The 15587-nt window shown below is 36.6% G+C and overlaps 1 protein-coding gene across 2 annotated transcripts in view; it reads left to right on the top strand.

Annotated features, from left to right (window-relative positions):
* Positions 1–15587, top strand: part of MUSK (muscle associated receptor tyrosine kinase) — a 131689-nt gene that overhangs the window by 26314 nt on the left and 89788 nt on the right. For both annotated transcript variants that reach the window (XM_019033160.4, XM_063696989.1), the window contains exons 4-5: positions 420–547; positions 2347–2488. In XM_019033160.4, coding sequence (XP_018888705.2) covers positions 420–547; positions 2347–2488 — 270 coding nt within the window. The remainder of the gene's footprint in view (positions 1–419; positions 548–2346; positions 2489–15587) is intronic.

Consider the following 15587-nt stretch of genomic DNA (forward strand, 5'->3'; position numbering starts at 1 on the left):
CATAATTTATAACTAGGTAAGAATATAGTTATATCAAAATTTTCTTTTCAAATGTTTTATGTCTATCAGTATGAATTAAATAATGTTGAATTGCTATGGTGACAGCCTATGTTAATCAGCTTTTATTAATTATCTTTTAAAATGAAGAATGCTATGGTAACTTCACGCTGTTAATATTTTTCATAAATTTGTGTTTTGCTAGTAAGATTCTAATAAAGCAGAGACAACCAAGTGTTTCTAAACTGATTTCTGTTTGAGATCTACTGAGGAAAACTGTCTTTGCATTTGGTGAATTTTGTAATGTAACATGCCTCAAATGATTCTCAAAACAGATATTTAGAATTAAATTGAAAGTTAGAAACTCTAGGTTTAATAAAGCCATATTGCCTTATTTATTATGAATTTTCATTTCTTTTTAGAACCTAAAATAACTCGTCCTCCCATAAATGTGAAAATAATAGAGGGATTAAAAGCAGTCCTACCATGTACTACAATGGGTAATCCCAAACCATCAGTGTCTTGGATAAAGGGAGACAGCCCTCTCAGGGTAAGTGGTTATGATCTTAAAACACATATATAAAATGTATTTTAAAATATAACATTTCTTTACACACTCAGTTACACACTTACAAACTTCTAGTATAAAGTAGTTTCCATGTACATTTTAAGCAAATGTAAATATTTCTGTTTGCATATATGCAAACTGCATGGCATTTCATTTAGGTCTGGCTAGGGAAAAAAAGAGATGGGAACCAATAATGTTAAAGATAGAAAAGGAGGCAATGAAAAAGCAAACCTGGAATCCTTTGTATTTGTTGGCTGGCTAAATCATTTATTTTTTTAATGTTGAATCTGAGACTTAGGGGATGAAAAAGAAAAACTAAAACCCAGGCTTTAGAACTGACAGTTTCTGGAAGGAGGGAGGGAGACAAGGTTCGGAAGAAAAGAAATGAGATCTCTGGAGAGAAGTTAGGCGAAAAGACTCAAGACTCATACACAAATACCTTGGCAAATCCCTCCTGAGTCACGAAGAGTAGTCACGCCTGTAATTCCAGCACTTCAGGATGCCAAGGCCTGAGGTCAGAAGTTCAAGACCAGCCTGGCCAACATGGCGAAATCCTGTCTCTACTAAAAATACAAAAATTAGCTGGGTGTGATGGTGTGTGCCTATAATCCCAGCTACTCAGGAGGCTGAGGCAGGAGAATAACTTGAACCCGAGAGGCAGAGGTTGCAAGTGAGCCAAGATCTCACCACTGCACTCCAGCCTGGGCAACAGAATGAGACTCCATCTCAAAAAAAAAAAAAAAAAAAGTTATTATCTATATGCTTATTTTGTACTGCCTCTGTATCTTATCCCCACATTTACTGATAAATTATTATGAGGCATCATTATTGTCTTTCCATCTTTGTATCACCTAAAAGATTACAGACTATGTTTTTCATTTAACAATGCATAGTATATTTTAAGAGGAATACAAAGGTGTCACTTTATGTCAATTAACTGAACTAAGGTATAAAATTGCTCAGCTTTGCTTTATTTAAAATAAAATAAATATTGCTAATTTTTAATGATTAATTATCTGGCTTTCCTCTTGTTATAAATCTTGGTGCATTTCCTACAGTGACAAACAAGGGTGGTTGTACTTATGTTACTGAATTTAGGGTTCAAAACAGAAAAGACAGATGTAATATTTAAACTCCAAAGAGTAATTTTAATATTATGTGTGAAATTTTCTAGTATTTCAAAGGACATGTACTCTTCTAAAGATACCATCTAGGGTGCAAGGTAAACCTGATAGTTAAAAGCAATGTGTTTATTTATTTATATTTCAATAGCTTTTGGGGTACTAGTGGTTTTTGGTTGCAAGGATGAACTGTATAGTGGCCAAGTCTGAGATTTTAGTGTGCCTATTACCTGAGTGCTGTACATTATACCCAGTATGTAGTTTTGTATGTCTCACCACCCCACTCTGCAACATTTCCCCCTTCTAAAAGCAATGCTTTTAATCAGATTTAGCTGTGACTTTGGGGAAGCAAAATAAGCCCATATACATATATATATTATACATATACATATTATATATATAATATATATATATACACACTCATGGGATGAAAGAAAATAAAAATAAACTATACCTCATAGGACCCTGGTGAAGATTAATTTAGGTACTCTTGCACTATTTCATTTAATATTGTATGTTTTACATAATAAGTGGCCAATAAAGGTCAAAGCGATATCTTTGATGATGATAATAGTGATGACAATAAGTTGATGATATTTGGCAAATGTATCCTTGATAGACCCATAAACATTTTTGAATTCATGTCCCTATCTCTGGCAGGAAAATTCCCGAATTGCAGTTCTTGAATCTGGGAGCTTGAGGATTCATAACGTACAAAAGGAAGATGCAGGGCAGTATCGATGTGTGGCAAAAAACAGCCTCGGGACAGCATATTCCAAAGTGGTGAAGCTGGAAGTTGAGGGTAAGGAGCTACATTTCTTCCCCTGACTGTGTGACCAGGGGCCTCACTGTCTACTGTGAAGGCTGCACCTGGGCTTGGGAGAGAAGAGATGTGGGCAGCCCATTTCCCTCAGTTGTTCCAGATATTAGGCCATAAGGTCAAGCTTATGATAACAGAAAAGGAAAACTGAAAAAAGAAAGAAATTTTCATAGTATAAAAGGTCATATTCCATTGATTACTCACAATCACTGGTAATTTTTACCAAAACAGACTAAATTTACTGTAACAGTAAAATAATAGAAACCCATTTTAGAATGTCTTCCTGGTTTGGACAATTCTTCCCTCATTTAAAGACTTGAGCATAATAATTTTAATCTTTTTAATCATATAGAACAACTTTAAAAAGATGTGATAAGGAGGAAAAAGTAGCTATTTTCAGATAGTGTTCTATCACAAAGCTTGAAAAAAAAAATTAACTCAAATCGTAAAGCCAAAAATAATCCCAGTTCTATGAGTTATGTTATCAAAATTGTTTTTCTTTTCTTTCTGAAAATATTTTTTAATCAGCTAATTCAATAACTTGGTGTGAAAGGTCTTCACTGAGAAATCAGAATCCAAATAGGTCTAGGTGTTCTATTTGCTTGTTAGTCGGGTCCTTCTTGACCTAAAATTGCACCACATTTTGCTTAAAAAGAACTATCAGCACACCTCTATTAGGCGAATAAACTGAGTACAAACCCTTCCTAGCTCTTCCTGTTGTATGCCAGAGAATTAACATCTTTGGCTCCTAGCTTTCTCACCTGTTAAGTGGGGTTTGCTCTATTTAATGAAGTTAGGTGTTGATAGTGTTTAGCAGAGCATCTGGTCCTTTGTGCACCCTCAATAAATGTTGGCTATAAGAATTATCATCTATTTTTCTGCTTTTCTCTTATCTGATTGATAAGTGTTAGAGTATCACATACTGGCACAAATTACAGTTCAATCAGGAAAAAACTTGAAGAGTTCTCCATATTTTACTTTGATTCTATCCTACTTTCCTTAGGCCAAAATCTATCCTTTTCTGCATATTTCCTTCTCACTCATATAGTTTTCTATTAACTCCTTTAAGATTATTTTTATTTCCTTGGTGGACATTCCTGGCACAGCTTTAATGATCTCGTTTCCCACATTTGCCTCCAATTGAGGTAACATCTTTATTATGTCATTGTACCAATTGCTCATAAAATTTTCATTAATTCCTCATGGAAAATAATGAGGTTGGTGGGAATAGTGGCTGTCAGAATATAAAAATACATTTTCAGCAAGTTGCTGTAATTTAATATCTTCTAAATAATCAGTGCTATTTGAAGCTCCGTATTCAACAACCAGTTGATATGATTTATTCAGTAAAAACTAAATAAACCTACAAACCCACCCAGACACACATTCAGACTCACTGAATATCTGTCTGCCTAGATCCAGTGTTTTCTTGTTCTGTCTAAGGAATGATGCAGAATTAATGCTATCCATTTGTATAAAATATCACAAAGAGTTTTTCTCTTTAAGATATTAAAAATAAGCTTTCTGTATTATAATATTTAATACTGATCATTTAGGTCACTAGCTTCATAGATATTAAAACAACTTGCTTTACCTTTGACCTAGAGAAAATTATCACCGAACTCCATTAGTTGGAGTTATTATACAGTTTGGTTTTGTGTTACCATTTAATTTTGTATCATGCCTGTCAGTAACACTGAATACTGCCTCTTTTCTCGTAACCTTTAAATGGTCATGCTTAGTGCTTTAAAAGTTAATATATGCTAGAGATTGTATTAAATTTACTAGAACTGAGAGCTCATAATATCATTTAAAGTTACTCTAACTGTAGGTAAGATGATTTTCGCACACATTTAGCACACATGTCTATTTCTACCCTCATCTTAGTCCCTATTAAAATAGCCAAAATATGTGACATGCTTAGCACAATTGCTGGTACATAATAAGCATTTAATAAATGGAATCTACTATACTTATTATGATTAAAACATAAAATTGTAACAAATTTGCTTTGGCTCTGGAAGCTCTGAAAGGTTGACTTCCACTTGAATAAATAGTTGAGGTATTTTCATAAGATATAATGTAGACGTGACCTATTTAGAGGTAAGGCTAACTCAACCTACAACTCAGAACAAGTTTTTTTAAAAAAAAAAGCAACTGAGAAATGACTGGAAAAACCTCAAAAGTACATGCAGATGCCTGCTAGTTTGGCAATGATGAGGACTGAAGATGATGAGGCAGGGCCATCGTCAGTTGGGGCAGATGAGCATATGTATGTATCAAGTCGTAACTCTGCAAATTAGTTATGCAATGACTATATCGAATCAGAACTCTATGGTGCCATTTGGTGCTGGCTACACTTAACACAGATGGGCATACAGGAAAAGATAGAGTTTTGTCATTGATAGCCTCTAATAAAGATAAACATGCCAGGCCATGGATTGAGTACAATGTGTTAACTAAATCTTTGTTGTAACAAATGTGAAAGAAACACCCTACCACACAGAAGTAAAGCTCCCTTTCTAGATTGCCATTCTCAGACTGCTGGACCTCTGCAATGGAAATGTAAAGGTATCCTATACTTTGGTCTTGCCTTAAAATGTTCAAACGGTGACATACAGAATTATTGATGGAACCATCTAACTCAAGCATGGTGCAGCATGGATGTCTTTCTGAAAGGATGTCCAATGGTAAGGCTAACATTTTAAAAGGTTCCATTGAGGCTAAATGTTTTATGTGGATTATCTTGTTTAATTCTCACTAAAAGTCTGTAACAAGGGCCCTATATTCTGCCATTTTAGGAAACAGAGGAATAGAGAGGATAGCTAACTTACACAAGGCTGCACAGATAGCTGTGTCTAAGAATTTGAGTCAGGCTGAATACTGTCTGTTCTATTAAAGAATGAGATAGTCCTGTGTGACATTGTCAAGAGAAGTATCTAGATGAAAATGAGGGGAAAACCAGAATTCTGCAAATGAAGGAGAGGATGGGAGCTGAAAAAAAATAGACAGGAGGTATTGACAAATTTTTTGATAAATTTTTCAGAGATAGGGGAGGAGTCAAAAAAGGGAGCAGTAGCTGGAGCTATGTTTGGTGTGTAGATCACGTTGCATTGCAAGATTTCTCTTCGAAAAATATTGAAATGTAAAAAAATTTAAATGTTAAAATATTAATGAGACTGAGCTCAGAGAGAAGAATAATTTGAACATACATAAGAGAACAAAATACTCAATGAAATGTGGTGCTGGATAATGCACAAGGTTTGTATTTGGGGGCCAAGTAGAATGATAAACTGTATACAGAGGGTGACCACATGTTCTGGTTTTCCCAGGACAGTTCTGGTTTACACCTGTTGTCCTGGAATCATTATTAATAGAGTCTCTCTTTTACTTTCAGAAGTATCCAAGCTTCCACGATAAATTATATGGTTACTCTCCTTAGACAGGAAGACAGAATGTCCTTGTAATAGGAAGAAAGGAGAAGAGGGAAGTTTTCAGTATGAATCAGTTCATAAGTATGATGGATGGAATTTGAGAAAATTCTGTTCTTATGGTCTCTATTTCCTCTAGGAAGGAGAAATTAGGGTTATCTTTTGAAAACACTTTTGTTAAAGGGTCAGGGAAGGGGGTGGGGATGAAGTGAGTTCTAAAATAGCTGTGGAATGGGAGAGATGACTCACAAAGTAAACCAGGATTGTAGGGCAGCATTAAAGTTTTAGTAGAGAGCAGGACTGTGAATATGGAGTAGCATCAATCCACATGGTTGCAGGGTTTTTCCCTCCAGTGTTGCTCTGCTGTACAGGTGTAAGTTCAGAAAATAGCAGAAAGCTAAATTCAAAGGCAAGACATAAGTGTTGGAGTTTTGTCAGGAAGGAAAATAGGGCAAAGGATTTGAGACTATTGCAAAAGAGAGATTGAAGCATGAATCATGGAATCTTTAGGTACCAAATACACCTATAATTTCTCTTTCTTTTCTTTTCTTTCTTTCCGTCTTTCTTGTTTGTTTGTTTTGTTTTGTGACAAAGTCTCGCTCTGTTGCTCAGGCTAGAGTGCAATGGCACAATCATAGCTTACTGTAGCCTCAAACTCCTAGGCTTAAGTGATTCTCCCACCTCAGCTTCTTGATTAGCTGGGGCTACAGGTGTGCACTACTGTGCTCAGCTATTTTATTTTATTTCATTTTATTTTATTTTATTTTATTTCATAGAGACAGGGTCTTGCTATGTTGCCCAGGCTGGTCTCAAACTCCTCAAGCAATTCTCCAGCCTTGACCTCCCAAAATGTTGGGATTATAGTCATGAGCTACCATGCCCAGCCATACATATGATTTAATATCCAAATATGAAATATCCTCAGATATGAGCCTAGGATTAAACACTATAGCTCCAGCAATATAACAGACAAGATAATATGAAAATCTTCCAACTAGCCCGGAAATGCTGGGCTAGTTGTATAACTGATAAGAATAAAATATAAATCTCTGGAAGCTTGAAATGGACAGGAACTGCAAAAACCATAAGCTCAATGAGCTGGTTTCTTATTGTTCTAAAGGTAGTGGGACAGGTGCTCATCTCCATAAGCTAGGAGATTGGTTTGAAGACCCTTAAAGGGGCAGGAGACAGGGTCTTGGCCCATGTGAAGTGGAGGTTAGCATTCAGACCCTTGTATAAAGCTGAGAACCACAAAAGTAGAAAGATGGGCCAAAAATTCCATCTTTGGGCACAAAAACACAACACAATGGCTTGTCTGTCTTTAGTCGTGAGGGAGAAAAAACCAGGTCATCTTAGGAGTGAATATTCAACACTCAGGACTATAGCTTCCATAGGCTTGATATTGACTTAATACCATCAGCACAGTCTGGGAATTCTCAGCTGGAAAAATGAACACACAAACTGGTTTCAGGCTGGGCACAGTGGCTCACCCCTGTAATCCCAGCACTTTGGGAGGCTGATGGCTTGAGCACTGGAGACCAACCTGGGCGACATGGCAAAACTCCATCTCTACAAAAAATATAAAAATTAGCCAGGTGTGGTGGTACATGCCTGTAGTCTCAGCTATTTGGGAGCCTGAAGTGGGAGGATGGCTTGAACCTGGGAGGTGGAGGCTGCAGTAAGCCAAGATTGTGCCACTGCACTTCAGCCTGGGCAACAGAGTGAGATCCTGTCTCAAAATAAAAAAATAAAAAAAAAAACCTACATACACATAAAACATTGGTTCCAGGCCAAAAAACCCACATACACACAAAACATTGGTTCCAGGCCAAAAATTTAACAAGAAAAAAAAGCTAAAAGAAGAAGCACTTTACCCAGGTTACATAGGCTTTTCATGGATATACCTACACTGAGGATGAGTTCACAATGCAAAATTGTCACACCTACAGAAAACAACCTACCTTGAGTGAGTGTTGTCCAACATAATATACAAAGAAAATTCAGTTAACCAAATAACATCATAGAAATTATAAGTATGCTTAAAGTAATTAAAAATGCAAAAGGAGGAATAAGGACAACAAAAATACATTAGGGCCAGGCACAGTGACTCATGCCTGTAATCCCAGCACTTTGGGAGGCCAAGGCAGGCAGATTACTTGAGGTCAGGAGTTCAAGACCAGCCTGGCCAACATTGTGAAACCCTGTCTCTATTAAAAATACAAAAATTAGCCGGGCGTGGTGGTGCACGCCTGTAGTCCCAGCTACTCAGAAGGCTGAGACAAAAGGATCTCTTAAACCCAGGAGGCAGAGGTTGCAGTGAGCCAAGATTGCACCACTACACTCCAGCCTGGGCAACAGAGTGAGACTTTGTCTAAAAAAAAAATTAAATAAATAAATAAATTAGGAAGACAGGTGGTTTTGATAAATAATTAAACACAATTTTAACACATAATTAAAAGTAAAATTCAATGGATGAGTAATAGTATATTAGAGATAAAGAGATAATTCAGCCATTAGAAATCAGCTCTTCAGAATTTAGAATTCAGTGCAGAAAGATTTTGAAAGCATAGAAAAGATGAAATTGAATTTAAGAAATGATAAAAGATATATTACAGAAAATATGAGAGGCAATACTCAAAAACATGATGACTAAGAACCTTCCAGCATTGATGAAAGACTTAAATCTTCAAGTACGTGAAGCACACCAAGTCCCAATCGGTAAAAATGAAGAGCAGAGAAATAAGCATTTCACACCCAGTCAAATCACAAGGAAACATCAAAGACAAAGAGATTATCTTAAAATATTGAAGACAGATTATTTATAAGGGACAACAATTAGGATAACAATAGAGTGTGGGGAAACTATCACTTTCATCTATCCTTACAATTTGGTATAGCCCCATGGAGGTTTATGAAAAATAAAAATCAAGCTTTAAAATGTGTATAGATTTGTCTCAGCAATTTAACTTCTGACAATTTATCTAAAAGAATATTTGCACAAGTGTATGTTCAAGATTATTTGTTAGAAAGTTACTTAGTAAAAAGTTGTAAAGAACTTAAATTTGCTTCAATAGGACACCACCTAAATATGTGATGAAATTCCATGCAGCCATTAAAAAGAATGAGATGGATTTATATACATTAACTTCTAAAATTATCTACCGCATATGTGACTTGGGTCTGCTTTCCATCTCTGAGCCTCAGCTTCCTCTTCTCTAAAATAGAGATAAAAGCAGAACCTACCTCTTAGGATGCTTGATTATTAGTTATTATAGACACATAGTATATACTCTATAATTATTTGCTGTTTTATTATTTATTTCATGTATTTAATAAGTACTTGTATAATGCTTACCATGTGCAAGGTACTGTTCTAAGTGCTTTAGAATATTAATTCATTATCAATATAATATGTTCATAAGTGAAAAAGTAAGTAAAGTACAGTATATCTTATTATTATATATTAGAGTACATGTATATCAAACTCTTAAGTCATCATCTCTGCATAGAGAATCATATGGGGGGTCCTGGCATGGTGGCTCACGCCTATAATCCCAGCACTTTGGGAGGCCGAGGTGGGCGAATCACGAGGTTAGGAGTTTGAGACCAGCCTGGCCAACATGGTGAAACCCCATCTCTACTAAAAATACAAAAAATTATCTGGGCATGGTGTCAGGCACCTGAAATTCTAGCTACTTGGGAGGCTGAGGCAGGAAAATCGCTTGAACCCAGGGGGCAGAGGTTGCAGTGAGCGGAGATTGTGCCACTGCACTCCAGCCCGGGCAACAGTGCAAGATTCCATCTCAAAAAAAAAGAAAGAAAGAAAATTATATGTGGGGTAACTTCTATTTTATACTTTATGTAGGCCTATACTTTTTGCATCTTTGTAAAGAGAACTTTATAATTAGGAAGAATTAATACATGTATTTATGCTTTGAAAAAAAACACTTCTTCCAAATATTATACTATTTTTGATAAAGTAACATGAAACTTTCTGTTCATTAGTCTGATATTTTTGCAGTTCTGTTGCTGCATTGATCTCCAGGACAAACTCAGGGATGGGAAAAGTTTTGTCAAAGGCAATTGATTCCTATGTTGCTTAGGTTTTCACAACTCTTGGATATTGGCTGAAGAATTTTGAAGGTGGAGGTTCTGATGAATAGGACATAGAACATGCCATTTCTTTAGGGAAGGAATCAATCCACAAAGATGCTAAGCTTGAGACCTACAAGAGGAAGCTGGCAGAGTCACCTAGATGGAGGAAGTGAAGGGGGTCAGAGAACAGCAGCTGCTGATGAAGTCTCCACTCATCTGACTCTTCTTTTCTACGTATGGATGGAAATCTGAAATTTATGATTTTATAGTCTGGAATAGTTTGGAGGATCCAGCACAAAAGTTTTGTTAGGGTTCTGATTTCTCAGTGAACATTTTCCACACTTTGTTGGGTGTTACTGACTTACAGCATAAAGGGAAAAGTAAAACAAAGGGAAGTTCCTATAGGAAAGGGAAGCACTGCTAGGTAAAAACTATTTAGGTATACTGATTTGACATTGACAGGGAAGCCTCAGTCATCTGGAATGCAGAAGAAAGTTTTCAGTCTCACAACTGTGGAGGCTCTTCTGGAAAGGTTAAGCCCTGTCTCAGGCCCCCATGTGCCAAAGGGCTCTAGGAGAGGATTCACGGCAGGATGTAACCAGGGAACATCTTATTGTCTGATGTCACCAGAGAAATCTACATATCATATTTTATACATTCTAAGATGCTCATTTTTTCATATTTTGGCATATCTGGGTTGCATCTCAGTCATTAATCCCTTACAATCACAAATGAATAAATTTTAGTTTCTTTGTTGCACATTTTAATATCTCTGAAATTGAGATTTTTCTTACAGGTGCTAAAGACATTCACACCCAGTTTGTGGCTTCTGCCCTCCAGCTAAGATCGTTCCTCAGCTGTCCCCAAATATGAGAATGAATATACAGTGATAAAACAGAAATAAATCAACCATATTGGTTCATAAAGCTTTCTTTATTTTTAACTAGAAATTTTCCTTCTGCTTGAGATCATTTCATTTGTTCCTCACAGAAATGAAAGCATTATTTTCAGTGAGATGATGCCAGCTAGCCTTTTTCCCTCAAAACCTTTTATTTGCTGCCTATTCATTTTATTAGGTTGAAATAGAGACCAAGTGGCTTTTCAGGGCCATATAGAGGAAATTATCTTTTAAGAGACAGTTTTGTCTGCTTCTCTAATCCACTTCACATTCTACTTTAGGTATGGTGTGTAGCCAAAGAGTGATCTATGTTGTTTTTCTTATATATCTGAAACCATTTTCTCCTGAGTACCTCTAAAGGACAGGAAGACAGATACTCAGGGGCAGAGGGATATGGCAGTGGAACATGCTGATTTGAATGGCAGGGCTGGAATTTTCAATGAGGGTTTGCTATCGTGATTGCTTGGGACAACTTTTGAAATTCTGATTTTATTTCCCTGTTTTGACCAGTGGCATATGCCCCCTTTAAAACGCTAGCCCAGAGGGCCAACCATAGTGGCTCACACCTGTCATCTCGGCACTTTGGGAGGTCAAGGCAGGCGGATCACTTGAGGTCAGGAGTTAGAGACCAGCCTGGGCAACATGGTGAAGCCACGTCTCTACTAAAAATACAAAAATTAGCCGGGCATGGTGGTGCACACCTGTAATCCTAGCTCCTCAGGAGGCTGAGGCAGGAGAACTGCTTGAGCCTGGGAGGCGGAGGTTGCAGTGAGCTGAGATGGAGCCACTGAACTCCAGCCTGGGCAACAGATTGAGACCCTGTCTCAAAAAAATAGAGAGAGAGAGAGAGAAACAAATAGAGAGAGAGAGAGAGAATTAACTCCTCTGACCAATGCAGGGGCTCATGCCTGTAATCCCAATACATTGGAAGGCCAAGGTAGGTGAACCTCTTGAATCCAGGAGTTCGAGACAAGCCTGGGTGACATGGCAAAAACCTCATCTCTACACTGAAGTAAAATAAAGTAAAATAAAAATAAAATACCAGACCATAGAAATCAAATCTTTTAAGGTGATAACATAATTACTGTTTTTTATAGCTGGGGGGTGTCTTTGTTACAAGATTTTTTAAACATTGCAAAAGACTCATTTAAAATTTACAAATATCTTATTTTCTTTTTTCCCCTCACATTCTCTGCCTTAACTAAGATTTTTTAAAATGCACTTATTTATTTGAGGCTGAATGTGGCTCTTACTACATTCTGTGAATATCACATTCAGATGAATACTGCTTTGTATATAGAAACTGGCTGAATGTAGAGTACTTGAGACCCAAATTAAAATAGATGGATGCTGGAGTGTATCAAGCTCTTGTTAATTGCATTTTCTATTATTATCTTGTTTACCCTTGAAGCTTTAAGCCATTAAGGAAAATATTGGGCAGAAGCTGGAATCAAGAGAGGGCTGTCAGTCAGCAATTGCTGGTGGGAAGAGGTGTCTTGGCACCAATACAAAACTGCAAAGAAGAGCCAGGGAGGGTCTAGAAGCAGAACAAAAAGAAGAGAGTCCTTCTGGGTACAGGGTTATTGTAGGGCTCCTTCATGTTTAAACAACTCCTTATTTCCTCAGGGCTTTGAAAAGCAGCCTCTTGTCAAAACATGGAGAGGCATTTTGGGGAGTAGCAAGGGAAGGCAAGTCATATGGAGAATTTAAGTGGCTTCAGTGCATGAGTCTCCATCACTTGTCAGGACCCCTGCATGCTGCCAGCCCAGTTTCTTTGCAATCTGAAAGGCTGCACTATCTACCCTTAAGGCCAACAAAATCTATTCAGAAACTTTTTATCTGAAGATATTTTTGCAGACATATGAAATAGGTAAGACAAGTAGAATTCCAAAAGATGAAAATAAATAATAATTCCTATCTATCTATCTATCATGTCACAGAAGCAGATGTCAATAGACATAACTATAAAAGATCAGCATTGTCTTCAAAATTTTAGACTTCTGGCTGCCTTCTTTCCTAGAGATCAAATTTACTTGTTGCATCTACAAAAGTGGAAGCAATCATGTAATGTTTATACCACATTTGATTTGCTTTTTCCTTTGTTTATGCTGCAGCTCTTAATATCACAAATGCCACAGAGAGAGGTATTTAAAACCCCACCGTGTGCTGTGCTCTTAGTGATTGCAGTTTTAATAAAATTTGCAGTGGTCCTGTTCCCGGCATCAGTCCTAATTGTTTGATGCCACTAACAGGTTTGATTTGCTGTCATGAGTACATTGTGCATTTGAAAACCAAACAAAGAAAAAAATCACAAACCTCTGATATCCCTGGAGGCTATCATTGGGAAAATTAAATCTGCATGATTTAATAGGATGCATGTTCTAAAAGAGGAGCTTGACCCATTGATTTTGACTTTAGGGGATATTATGGTATATTATGGTATGGTTTCATCTAAAAAGTTCTATAAGGCTTTCAGAGAAGAATGGTAAAGTGGTCCTTTAGTTGAACAGTTGTCACTGCATTTCTCTAAGAAAAAGTCACTTGTATAATAATGATAGCACTGAATAGATAATACATAATGCTTCAAGTCAACACATAGTTAGGCCCTCTTAAAGTGCAGTGTTAAAGAAAATGTACTTTAAAATAATTAAATTGTTTAGTATAATGTTGGCATTATATTATTTGAAATGACAAGTTATCGTGACCTGAAATACGTATACTCTCATTGGAGTGAGTTTTTAATATCAGTTTTCAGATATTAAAATGAGATGCATAAGTTCAAGCATACATACACAGTAAAGGAAAATTTCTTTCTCTTTAATGCATTAGTTCATCCAACAAAGACACACTGCGCAACGTTCCAGGTGCAACATGAGACAGAGAAGGCCATGCCTCCACTGGGCTTAATTTCAAAATGTGACTATTTTGATTCATGCAAAGATATCATGGAAAGCTATTAGAATTCTATGGCAATAAGGAGTTCAAGTAATTTTACATTCAGTTATTTTCTTCAGATATCAAATACATGACTCTGAGATTGTAATTGCTATATTTATTTCCATGAACAACAAACTATACAAGGCATTATTTTTGGAGAGGACTTAACATGGGTGGTAGGATCTCAAGAAAACTGCATGGGCTCTAGAGTCTCAGGTAAACTTCTTGAGTTCAAATCCTGGTTCTACCACCTATCACATGTATAACTTCCAGTAGGTTACTTATCTCTTTGTGCTTCAGTTTCCCTACTTGTAAAATTAGGTTAATAATACTATCTACATCATAAGTTGAAGAATGTAGAAGTAGATGATATATTTATAGCTCTTACAAGAGTGACTGACACAGAGTAAACACTCAAATAGAAATTATCAATGTTAGCTCTAGGGCCAATATAACTTCTGTGCAACAGAAGCAGTGATTTACGCACTTGTGCAGACAATTATAGCTCCCTTTTCCATGTGTCATCTTTATCTCTGAGGTACAAGCAATAAAGTCCAATGGCAAAAACTAAATTTTTATTTTTAATAGTTTATTTGTATTAATTTTGGTTCTAGCAAAAGAATAATAACCAACTTTAAATCTGCAAGGAGACCCCAAAGTCATATAGTTCAATTCCTTAGTTTGTAGATAAAGAAATTTGAGAGTAGGGGCAGTGGCTCACGCCTGTAATCCCAGCCCTTTGGGAGGCTGAGGCAGGAGGATTGCTTGAGGCCAGGAGTTCGAGGCCAGCCTGGGAAACATAGTGAGACCCCCTCTCTACAAAAAATATTTATTTAAAAATATTTTAAAAAAATAAATTTGAGACCGGAAACATCTTTTATTTTATAGATAAAGACACTTGAGACCAAAGAAATTGTGACTTTGCCCAGGTTGGCAAAGGAACTTGAGCGTCTTATTCCTAGTCCAGGACATGTTCCACTACCTATTCCAATTCTTTCCTCTTTTTAATATTTATGTTGTGTAGATAATACTCTGCAGAGTTCACATGCTTTAGTATCAGACAGACCTGGGTGTTAATCCTGACTGCGCTGCTTACAGTTATGTGAGGTAGGATAATTTACTTGACCTCTGCAAGTCTATTTCCTCATTTGTGAAATGGGGGGTAATATTATCTAGAACACAGAGTTCTTAAAATGGACTCAGATAGCATATTCACAGTGTCTATGCAGTAGCTCTTTGATAAGTATTTGCTGTTGTTGGTATTGTTGTCTGTTGTTTACATTGTTATAAAGCTGGATGACATCTATCCAGAGAATACCACTAGTCAAGCTTCTTGAATTTCATAAATAGAATGTCAACATTAACAACTGCTCATCTTGTCTCCAAAGAACATAAATCTACTTTCAATCAGCAATGCTTTGTACCTGCATTCTTGTTACTTGTTAGAGATTATAACTTTGGTGTGGCTTCACCGTGACAAGTGATAAAGGGAAGCTTATCTAAGAAGCTGTGTAAAGAGGTGCCTTTAATGGCTAACAGGAGAGAGGCTATTTGGAGTCAATCTGTTAAAAAAAAATAGTACAACAACATAAAAGTGAAGGTGGCCTTCGTGTGTATCCTGAGCTTATATCATATTTTATTCACTACAGAAATAGATAGTTACCAAAAATCTTGCTGAAAATACTGATCCATTCTAGCACTCACTGCTCCCAAGTAAATC

Source organism: Gorilla gorilla, chromosome 13 (assembly GCF_029281585.2).
Source record: "Gorilla gorilla gorilla isolate KB3781 chromosome 13, NHGRI_mGorGor1-v2.1_pri, whole genome shotgun sequence".
Lineage (NCBI taxonomy): Eukaryota > Metazoa > Chordata > Mammalia > Primates > Hominidae > Gorilla > Gorilla gorilla.